The 12,150-nt window shown below is 38.5% G+C and overlaps 1 protein-coding gene across 5 annotated transcripts in view; it reads right to left on the minus strand.

Annotated features, from left to right (window-relative positions):
- Positions 1-12,150, minus strand: part of PRKCD (protein kinase C delta) — a 127,289-nt gene that overhangs the window by 12,291 nt on the left and 102,848 nt on the right. For 4 of the 5 annotated variants that reach the window (XM_084634058.1, XM_084634055.1, XM_084634057.1 and 1 more), the window contains 8 exons: positions 9,641-9,797; positions 8,971-9,002; positions 8,011-8,096; positions 5,887-6,016; positions 5,018-5,118; positions 3,614-3,710; positions 1,596-1,723; positions 473-646 (listed from right to left, as the gene is read on the minus strand). In XM_084634058.1, the coding sequence (XP_084490184.1) occupies positions 473-646; positions 1,596-1,723; positions 3,614-3,710; positions 5,018-5,118; positions 5,887-6,016; positions 8,011-8,096; positions 8,971-9,002; positions 9,641-9,797 (905 nt within the window). The remainder of the gene's footprint in view (positions 1-472; positions 647-1,595; positions 1,724-3,613; positions 3,711-5,017; positions 5,119-5,886; positions 6,017-8,010; positions 8,097-8,970; positions 9,003-9,640; positions 9,798-12,150) is intronic. The other variant, XM_084634059.1, reaches the window with a different exon arrangement.

The raw sequence follows: 12,150 nt of genomic DNA on the forward strand, positions 1-12,150 counted from the left end.
TTTCCCTCCTGCTCACACCCCCACAAAAATGAAGAGTCCCACTGCTACAGATTTCATTAGCTCAGTGACATCCTATGTGTCTTATTTTCAGAGTTCATGTGCTTACAGGTCAGATATGAATGTACATTTTAATGAATCTTCCATTTGTGCTTCCCTTAACTTATGTGAGTCATCATCTTAGATCATGTAATCCAGGATGAAACCAGTAATTGAAGTGTTTAAATTAAAACTCCTCTCTATGGCTGTAGACTTTGTAAATGTTGTTCTGTGCCAGTCTGACTTAGTATTATTTTATACCCACTTTGCACAAACTCCTACCCAAAGTGGAAGGCAGGGAAGAATCAGAGCCAATACCTCCAGTCAATTAAAACATATTTCACTCATGCAGAGAAACAGATTGGTCACTAATCCATTTTGCTTTGTTACTGATACCAGTATTCCCATAAAGGCAAAAGTTGAATCTGTACTATACCTTAGTCTGAAATGTGCAGTAGAGGTGAGTAAGAAATGGGTTTTCCCATGCAAGTGCTAGGACCCGCTTTTCCACCATGGTACATTCCACGTCATCATCGATTAGCACCACATCCTTTTTCAGAGCTTTAATAGCAAAGAATTCATTCTTCCCTTTCAGTTCAGCAAGCAGAACCTGCAAACACAGGAAGACTTCAAGGCATATGTAAGAAAAGTTGATTTAGCTAATGCTGCTAATCAGCAGAGGAGGATTTTAGGACCAGGCATTTAAAGAAGGTTGCATAGCACTACAAAAAAGTTATTAAAAAATAGGGAGATTCACACCACCCCTCAGCCCAAAGGCAAAGCTAATGGATTTTATGATTTGGACTAGATGACCTCCTGAAGTCCCTTCCAACCCTGATATTCTAGGATTCTAGGATGATGGGGTGCATCACAGAAATTGTGGTGTACCAGCCCAAACAGGTGGCAAAATGTAGGACATCTGTGCAGCTCCTCTGTTGCAATCACTTGAGCTCATGGACTAGAAGAAAGGACATGAACCCTGTTCATCCCTTTGAGATTTTTCTTAGTTGGGTTATTTCACAGATGCAGCAAACGGCCATGTCCAAAATCCCCCCTCCTTGTGGGCCTATGTAAGGCTAGCATAGAACTCAGCTCCACCATAGACAGAGGACATGGAGTCACTCCTGCTCTGCAGCAACCCTGCTTCTGTCCAACTCAACCATGGTGGTTCCACTGCACTGGGGTGCTCTGTAGCCACAGCTATGTTGTGCATATGAGTGCATGGCATTGTTTCATACCGTGAAGCATAAAGGCGTATGCATCTTTTTGGATATTAAGGGAAGAAATCAAGAAACAAAGGGCTGGGAGGTAGTGCATCATAGATCCTTTTTTAAGTTCCAACACTGCTTTTGGTTGGTTGCAATTTTACAGGGTTGGGACTTTTTATGCCTGAGGCTCAGATGATCACAATCCATTCCATTAGCAGTAACAGTTTCACAACAAAGGGTTAATAAAATTCTCTCCCCACAAAATGAAGATTGTTTGCTTAAGTGAAATTAGCCCATAACACTTCAGAATAAAAGGCAAATCAACTTAAGTGCTTCCCATTTGTTACGCACCTTTCCAAAGCTTCCTTTCCCTAGTACTTTGTGAAAGATAAAGCTGTCTATGGTGAATTTTCTCCTGGTTCGTGAAGCTGGTCTTGGTGTACTTCCCTCCCAGAGCTTATCATACTCGCTGTTATCTGCTAATGCAAACCATGATTTTTAAATTCAGCATAGGCAATTTTCATGACAGAGATTCCTATAGTTTCTGACTTTTGACTGCCAATAGTTCATCAAATCTGCTGCTGACACTGGTGACCATAAACATGAGGACCTTACAAAGAAGCTAAATCATTCAAATAGAATTAAAATTTTTGGTCTAAGTCTGGGATTTTACTAAAAACCTGACATTTTACTAAATCCATATTATGCTCAAAGGCCCTGAGCATCCACTCTGCCCAAAGAATGCAAGGCATTCTTGTTTAGGGGGAGGGTATTTGTTAACGGCCGCTTTAAACCATCTTCTCTGATCCTGGGTCTGTTGTGTACCAGATTACAGCACTGGGGGACTAAACTTCTCTAATTTATGTAGGGTGGCAATGGCCCATTGTAACAGCTACGGACTGCCGCGAGGCAGGGAAACCTTGGCTACGCCCCTTTTTACCAGCCATGTACTCAGATTTAGGGGTATAAGCACAGGAGTTGTTATGCCACCAGAGGATCCTCATATGGTGAGTTGATTCTCCCATTGAGGGCTATGCCAGTTTTAAAGCTGCTTTGCACTGGCAGCATGTCAAAGTCGGGGTACTGCAAGAAAGCATTTGCTCCAATATGCCTATACTATACTTTCTTCAGGCCTTTCTTGCCAGAAATTAGTGTGGCAAATTGGAAAGATGCATTAAGAGGGATCATTTACTGAGCAATTCAATAAAATCAGCTCAATACACAAGGAGTAGAGAACAGCAGAAAAAAATACCACCTCCGAACCTTCAGTTACCTACCTCTTACCTGATCCTAGTAGTTCTATCAGACTTCCTGGGACCATCCACATTGGTATTAAGTCATTTTGAATTTTAACTCCAATATTCTGATCTGTGTTACTGAGGATTTCCTCCCCTGATTACCCTATCTGTTCTCGCTCTCTAAAAATATTTTAATCATCATATTAGTAGAATAATAATTACATTGAGAGGAATGATACAACTCTGACAGTAAGATTATATTAAATGTGTTACAAAAACTACATCCAATTCTCTATTTTTGAACAGAACTGTAACATGGAATTAGTGTTTGTGGGTTGTTGTTTTTTTAAAGTACTTCTATTTAGTCCCAACTAATACATTTTAGTTGACTCCAGTTTTTCAGATCAACAGCAGGCTTGTCATTTCACAAAGATTTCTATATGCTCTGAGTCAGTCAAGATCTTAAGAATATGTATTGTATATATTTCAATTACAATATGCTGAATATTTATATGTGCACCTTTCCAATTAATGTTCCTTTCTCAAATTCTGTCAGAGAAATTATGCTAGAATGAGAATAGAGCAAAATCTCCAAGAATTTGAGCCCGCTCTCATTTATCTCAGTACATCTCTGGTTATTCTTGGGCAAAGCAATCCACAGATCTTTATAAATGCTCATATCGTTTCACAATGTTCTCTGTGTTTTTGAAGAAAAAAGTGTCAGAGGAATAAAATCTTACTTAATATTTTCAGTGTTCTGGGGGAGTTTGTCAGCAACCTTTTAAGTATAAATTAATTACTTATTTTTAATAATTTAAATTAAATTAATGTATTAAATTAATTGTATGTCTAAATTATTAGAACAGCATTGATGTGTTGTTGATATTTCATGTTCAAGCTGATGCTTGCAAAGCTCTAAATATTACTTTTCTGAACATAAATTACTCACAAGAGTTGTGCAGAGACTGTAAATATCTTTGTATATTAAAACTGCCTTTTTGTTAGAAAAATAATAAAACATTGTTTTCAGTGTATGGTAATAACAAACAACAGCTATTAACATTTCAATATATGTGCCAGTCTGGTAATTACCTATACATAAGAGAAAATGCAGTAAATTTCATTTCTTACCTGTTGTATCTCCACCCAAAGCTTTAGATTTCTTATCAAAATCCTGGTAAATACCAACATTTTCTAGTGATCCAGAATCAGATTTTCTCGTCGATTTCTGTACAGGAACAGAAGGCATTTGAGGTTAGTCTTGCACTGTAATTAGTAATGGTAAGTAATGTAAGTAAGTGGTATGTAATTGCAAGTAATGGTAACTGAGAGTTTTATTTGTTGCTTTGCCTTTATTATAAGCAAATCTCACTCTCACGCAAAATGTGTATTTACTACTTTGTCTAGAAACCTTTGGTAATGGAAAGCTGAAGAATTATAATACACACACTTTATTTACTATAATCCCTTTTATAGCATCCACACTGTCCACTGTCATATGTTGTAAGAAAATAATAATAAAAATGGTGTTAAAAATGTTTGAGCACTCTATTCTACAACCTCTGCCAGTGCTATCCATTGAGAATTCTGGGTTCAAAATATCATAGCTTTAATGATAGGGAAGGAGCGACAAACAAAAACCAGGGCAGGAATAGTAGTAGGGGAAGAGTCTTCACAAAAGTGTGTATTACTTTAAAGTTTAAATAATATACAGGAAGAGTCATCATGTCCTAGACAGAGAAAAGGATCACAAGGTTATTGGTACTGAGCACATGTAAGCAACTTGTCCATATTGCTGTTCTTTACGTAACTGCACTGTTTAATTTTACTTTAGTAGTTAACCTCTTTAGATTTTCATGTAGTGAAAATATTGTTCTATCAGCCCTAAGGTTTTTTAAAAAGTAAATATCACACAAAAGCTTAAGAAAGGTAGCTTGAGATGTACTTCACTTCGTTAAGCATGTGGCTCCATGTTTTTCAGTTATGCTGTTATTTCACAGCCAGTATACAGTTTTCTGCTTGTAAATGAAAGCCAGTGCTATCCAGCTGTAAAAGAAGCAACCACCAGGCTCAGGAGATCAAGAAGTTAATAGTGGGGATGTGTTAGTTCCAGCACACAAAACCTCCGATAAGCTAAAATCATGGAGTATAACATTCGTGTTTTCAACATGTGAAGAAGTAGAGAGATTACTAAAAACAAAATTTTGCAAAATCTGATTTGTCACCATTTATACCAAACACTGCAAAAGAATGTTTAAGACAACAAAAAAGAAAAACAAACAAACCTTGTTCTTGTTGGGATTTAAAAAAAACCAAACATTCCAGCAGAAAGTTTCCAATTATCTGAGGGGTGGTTTTTTGTTTTGTTTTGAAACCTGCAGTTTCACTTTAAAGCCTGGAAAGGGCCTTCATCACTTACACTAAGGCCCCCCAGCAGCATATGTCACTTAATGACCAAAATGGTAAGGGAAGGAAAAACCTCCCTCCCGGGCTTATAATACAACTAGTTGCATGACAAACAACAATGCAACATACCTGGCTAACTTGATTTAAAGCTTCTGCTAATAGTTTCTGGTTGATTCCACACAGATTTGCCACTTTCTTTTGACATTTGTGGTGCACATTCATCCCACACTCTAAAAGAAAGGAAAGGACAGTAATGTGAACTTCATGCAAAATGTTGTTAAACAGTAGATTCATAGGAAAGATTTTTTTTGTATTCAATACTTCTGTTCAGAAACGTTTTCATAGCTCGGATTTGGGATATGAACAACTTGCTCTTTTAATTGATTACAGCCTTTAATAAAACGGCAATTCAAATTTTACCTCTCCCTCCCACTCCCAAACTCATTTAAAATGGAAGTTGCCAAAATCACCACAGGAATAGAGAGGTAAAGCTCTCCTGATCTGGAGTTATGCCTGTTTAATTAGCTGCAATTTTGGCCCATTATCTTACAAACTAGAAATAATACTTTTGATTCATTAAATTTTGTCTTTCTTGTTGGAGAATTATGACAAGAGAGGGATTTATAGTTAACAGTCAGAAAATGCATCTTCAGTTTGGGACTATGTACTCAGATACTATATGACAAATATACTCAACTGCATTGCATCTGGGGGCTGCTTGTCCCTAATGGTACCAAAGAGACAATTTTTCTTGCTCTTGTCTCCTCTGTAACACTGCAATAATCAAAATGCTCTTTAATTGACAGAGCCAAGTGTTGTTTTTAAGAGAGCTTTTTGTGAAACACAAGATGTCATACAAACTCAAGAACATCCACAACCAAGAGACTTGGACACTTCACCAAAAATTAGTTTTTCCCATGGAAAATGCTATGGCAATGCTCTTTTCCCCATCCTCCATAAAAGCTGAGACTCAAATAGCATAGAAGCCCCTAGAGTACCTTCGCACTTTAATCCTTGTTTAACTAATCCCCAGAGAAGACTGCCGCAATGATCGCAAAAGTTGGGACTCATGTAGTTGTAAACTTTAAATCGATGAGGCATATCAATGTTGAAGCGCTCCTTCTGAAACTGAAGGCATATTTACACAAATAAATCACTTTTTCAGACATGAGGGGACTGATCTCTCTCTCTCTCTCACACACACACACGTATGTTTATAATTTAAAAACCACATTTAAAAAGCATTCACAAATGATCCAACACTGAGTACTTTAAGTGTTCAATCTCTGAAGAAACTTAACATGCTGAGTTTGGATGAAATGTGTGTCTATCAAGGGGAAACTAGATGCCTACTGGCAAATTAAAATTGTTTCAGTCAAAAGTTGACTTATTGCAATGCACTCGTCTACCTCTCAGCAAAAGCATCTCTTGTGTGTCACATATTTAAATTTTATTATGGATGTGAAGCCATTGTTATAGATATATGTATTTATTTTGTTTTCCAAATGCCTGCATGTGGAGGCCTTGGTGCCCTGACAACAGTGAAAAATTTAGTCACTAAGAATATTGCCCAGCAGCATAATACAACAGGAACACTTCACACAGCATGCACTGCAGGGAAATGTACCCCCCTTTCTTGCTTGTCCTGAAATCCCTGACCCTCAAAACTCCTGAAGAGATAAGCCATGCTGCAAAAACTTTAAGATCAACAAATCTGAGCTGTTTTGTATTTTAAACCTCCCCAAACCCATATCTGTTACTGCATAATTTATTCAACGCTTAAAGAATTAAATCTTTACTTGGAAAAAAAAAGTTTCTGTCAAGGGATTGTAACTACTCTGCCTTCTCCAGAGTTTCACCCATGCTCCATCTCCATAGAATGTCTAATATCTAAAGGAAGCAGTAAACAGCCATTGTTATGCAGCAAAGTACTTTCCAAGTGGATCTTGCCACATTTACAATCTTACATTCGTAAAAAGAAAAGGAGTACTTGTGGCACCTTAGAGACTAACCAATTTATTTGAGCATAAGCTTTCGTGAGCTACAGCTCACTTCATCGGATGCATACTGTGGAAAGTGTAGAAGATCTTTTTATACACCCAAAGCATGAAAAAATGGGTGTTTACCACTACAAAAGGATTTCTCTCCCCCCACCCCACTCTCCTGCTGGTAATAGCTTATCTAAAGTGATCACTCTCCTTACAATGTGTATGATAATCAAGGTGGGCCATTTCCAGCACAAATCGAGGGTTTAACAAGAACATCTCGGGGGGGGGGGGAGTAGGAAAAAACAAGGGGAAATAGGCTTGAATAGAGACTGGGAGTGGCTAAGTCATTATGCAAGGTAACCTAAGTTAATTGTATCCAATTTGCAAATGAATTCCAATTCAGCAGTCTCTCGCTGGAGTCTGGATTTGAAGTTTTTTTGTTGTAATATCGCAACTTTCATGTCTGCAATCGCGTGACCAGAGAGATTGAAGTGTTCTCCGACTGGTTTATGAATGTTATAATTCTTGACATCCGATTTGTGTCCATTTATTCTTTTACGTAGAGACTGTCCAGTTTGACCAATGTACATGGCAGAGGGACATTGCTGGCACATGATGGCATATATCACATTGGTGGATGTGCAGGTGAACGAGCCTCTGATAGTGTGGCTGATGTGATTAGGCCCTGTGATGGTGTCCCCTGAATAGATATGTGAGCACAGTTGGCAACGGGCTTTGTTGCAAGGAATGCCACTAGCCGTCACCTTCAGCCCCCAACTAAAACCCCTCCAACGCATTATTAAGGATCTACAACCTATCCTGAAGGACGACCCATCACGCTCACAAATCTTGGGAGACAGGCCAGTCCTTGCTTACAGACAGCCCCCCAACCTGAAGCAAATACTCACCAGCAACCACATACCACACAACAGAACCACTAACCCAGGAACCTATCCTTGCAACAAAGCCCGATGCCAACTGTGCCCACATATCTATTCAGGGGACACCATCACAGGGCCTAATCCCATCAGCCACACTATCAGAGGCTCGTTCACCTGCACATCCACCAATGTGATATGTGCCATCATGTTACTCTGAAACCTACATTCGTAAAGAAATTTTTTCATCTCTTACCATTGTGTCTCTGCTGTTGGCTGCAGTACCAGTACATCTCCCAATGATTTTATCAATACATTTCTTATGAATAGCAGCATTGCATTCTTCAAGAGAGAAATGAAAAAGAAAATAAACCCATCAGTTAACTGATACAGATGATTAGGTGTTCCGCTTTGGAAAAGTCTAATACGAAATATGCCTTCCCTAAAATCTACAAGTGTTAATCCGTATTTCTCAAGTGAAAGTGCCCCTCTCTGTAAGCAAGAGAGGTATCTGTAGGAGATGACTGTCTCTAGTTTGGGATTATATGTCTTTACTTCTGAACCACCAGTCTCTCCTGTAGGTGATACCACCAGCATTTGAGGCTGAGGTATGTGGGGGAGAAAACATTACTACATTTGCAAATTTTGGAAACAAAAGTACTTTGGCATCGGCTGATGCTACCATATAGGATACATCAAGATCTACTATGACTGAAAGGTACTGCTATCACTAACTACATAAGAAATGAATCAAGGGTTTCTTCTGGTTGGAAAAATTGCAATTCTTAAACTCTATTTAGAAGGGTTTCAGAGTTTCCTTTTCTATTCAGGGTTTCCTTTTCTATTTAGAAGATTTCCCATATGTTCCAATCTTTACTAAACACCAAAATGGAATTACTGGGCCCAATTTTTTGATGATGTAAGTGGGCACAGCTGTTATTTTCAATGACATTTCACCCATTTACACCAGCAGATAATTTGGCCCATTAATCTTATTACTCAAGGCTCGATGGAAGGGTCAATCATTTGACACTGAAGTACAGAGCCCTATGTTAGCACCGAACACTTTATAATTAACATCCGTATAATTGAGAGAGTGATTATGCACTCTGTATGATAAATGTTTACACCGTATATTATAAATGCGACATATACCTACCTACAGAGTAATATTAAGAAGTTTGTCATAATTACAAAATGCATATAGTCAACTCACGTCTACATTTGTATCCCTGCTTGTTAAGTCCCCTGAAAAACAAACAATACAAAGAGAAAGTCACAAGGGTAGAAAGTGTAGCTCTAGATGTTTGTCTTGTTCAAAACAGATTTTTTTTAGTTGCTTTCACATGCCAGAGATTCAAGATTTAAATCACAATATTTATGCTGATTCTCTCAGTCTAGGTCCTGCTATTGTAAATGTTTCTCAGTGAAGCATGTCAAAAGATTCCTGCTTCTTTCTCTCTAAGGAAACATTTTTATCATTCCACCAACCCTTCCATAAAAGGTTTGAACATCACTGCCTTATACCCAAGGGAATTATCAGACTTATTCCTTTGCGAAGGTTTTGCCAGTTAAGGGCCAGATTTTGCTCCCACTGAAGTTGATGGAAGTTTTGCCAATTACTTCAGTGGGCTCAGGATCCATACTTAAATTATTACCATGGCATAATGTGGGGAAAATGTATGAGTTGGGCTTCTAAGTGCTACAGTACTACAAAACATAATATATTGTTCCCATCCAATGTGATGCATGACGTGTAACATCAAGGGCTACAGAGTGATTTACAACATTTTCCATCATTTCTCAGTACATCTGAAGCTAGTTGTTTTTTAATCATTTCACTCCCAAGAATAAACCTGAGCTTACATATATTGTTTCCTTCTTACCAGACGAAGTCTTTACAGACAGAGCAAAATGTGGGCTGTCCAAAGAAGGTGGCAATAAACTCATGATTTTTGATGTAGTGGATTTTGGCTTGCTTGATAGCTCCTCTCCTATTGATAGTCACAATCCCCTCATCTTCCCTCATTGACTGCTTGCAATCTGGGGAGAAAAATAAAAGAAGAAACTGTTTTAAAATTATACCAAGTTGTAACGAAAATGAATCAATACTACTTTCCCAAAAGTTATAATTTAGTATTATAATTTAGATATATTTTTTTAATTCTCTCTCTCTCTCTCTCTCTCTCTCTCACACACACACACACACACAGAAATAACAAAATTACCCTTATCAGGTTTTAGACCCAGACACATTATAAAAATTAGGTGTAAAAGAAGGTCTATGTTCATTACTCTTTTCTTGTCAATGTCAAGCTTTATTCATTTATTTATTTATTTAGGCAGTAACCTTAAACACTTTTTCCTACTATTGAATGCATTCAGTGGCATTTTCTTGCTGCATAATTTAAATGATATGAAAGTGAAATGATGTAAGACAAGCTGAACCAAGAACAGGCCATGCTGATGTTTCAAGTTAACAGAGGAGTGGGGTGGGGGCCAGGAAATCAGGGCCCTTGCAGCTTCAGAAACACATAAGAGGAAGTAACTTTCTCAGACGCTCCCAACATTCCCTCTTCTAATAAACATAAGATATTTTTCAATAGTTCTGCAGTTGCCAAAGAGGAGACAACCCTATGGTGCAGCTTTGAGACAAGGATCCTACACTACCTTGGTGAGGAGTATCACACAAAATCCCAAGTTGCTAAAATAAGTGGATCATACAGGTCTTGGAGCGACCTTATTACTAATCTTTCATTTTCATTAAGGAGATAACAGAATTCCAAGTAAAGAAATTCTCTTATTAATCCCTTAAGTGACACTTGTTCACATTCAACTAACTTTTTTTTTCAAAATGTAAAGGCAAGAAAAGATATTGGAATGGGATGGTCCTAACAGACATTTTAAACTGTTTAAGAGAAAATAAAAAAAGACTGGAATCCCTGGTATAGCAGTGCACTCAGCCCCCAAAAAGGAGATGTGTTTTTTTCAGAGTAGGGGATAAGGAAAAGCTGCTCAAGAATGACCCCATCTAGCCAGTTAAGGAAAAGCAAAAGTCAACTATGGAGACCGGATCAGTTATTCAATGCATTCAGAAATGCTCATCCACTGCTCTTTGTCTGAGGTGGCTGAAAAGTTTATAGTAGTGAGAGGTGGTAGTTTGGGATGTAGAGAATTCCATGGTGACGGAGGGAGGAGAAAGTCAGGTAGGAACAGACAAGGGGTAAGCACCGTATCCCTTGTAAGAATAATTCTTTTTTTAATACACCTAAGGCTACGCCTACACTGTGAGCTAGGTGTCTGATTCCCTAGTTAAGCAGACACACTTGAGACAGCGGTCATCTGAGCTAGCATGCTAGAAATAGTAGTGTTGTCACAGTAGCATGGGCAGTGGTGCACAGGCGAGCTGCCTGAACCCCACAGGTACATGCTCGGTATGCCTAGCCCATGCCATTGTTGCTTCTGCCCATGCTACCACAACTATGCTTCTATTTTTAGTGCACTAGCTCTGATGAGAGCTAGCATGAGTATGAGCACCTCTCGCTTGCAGTACAGATATAGCCTAAGTAGATTTCAGCATTGTGATAATACAGCACTGCAGTTAGTGGCCTGCCTTGAAGCATGTTCTCCTGGAAATCAAAGGGTGTTTTGCCAAAAAGTCTTCAGTTGGAGCCAAGTTGGCCCCTTTATCAACAAATACTCAGATATTCATTCTATGTATTAGAACAATACTACAATATTCAAACTTACTGCATCCAACCACCTTCCCAACTTCCTACTTTCCCATGGATTTCTGTTTCAGACATGCCCACTGATCTGAGGGATAATTTTATTTTCCATTCTGAGGTATTGTTTGAACACACACTGTATGCAGCCTCTTAGTGGTGGTTATCCTAAATTTACCTTCAGCACCTTTAATGAAACTGAATTGAGGAGTAAACAGAGCTATCGGAAAATAAAATTTTACAGCCAGCATGGACAAAACAACAAATCGATGAATACTCCAAACCATGACCTATGATAACATTTCTCAAACACTGGTGACGTATGTATTCCCCTCTAGCATGATGTTGCCTTTGCCATTAGATCAGATGGCTGTCTCCATCACACTTAAAAAGGAATCAACAAATGAGAGAACTTGGGAGAGTCGCTGTCCTGAGTCCTGGTGCTGTATCCCTGCCTAATAACTGCATTCACATCTACAACCAAGCTTGGCGTGCAATCAATCATACATCAGGATTTAAGAGCACCTGAACTGGTTTTCTGGTTTCACTGGAATGGGAAGAAAGAACCAGTGATCCACGAAATCTTCGAATAAAGGATAGACCCAGTTTTATGAGGCCAGGCGAGGACGAGACAATTAACTGTGAGAAGAGGTCAATGGCTGGTGCTGCTA

This window comes from Lepidochelys olivacea (genome assembly GCF_965140295.1).
Source record: "Lepidochelys olivacea isolate rLepOli2 genome assembly, chromosome: 7".
In the NCBI taxonomy this organism is placed as follows: Eukaryota; Metazoa; Chordata; order Testudines; family Cheloniidae; genus Lepidochelys; species Lepidochelys olivacea.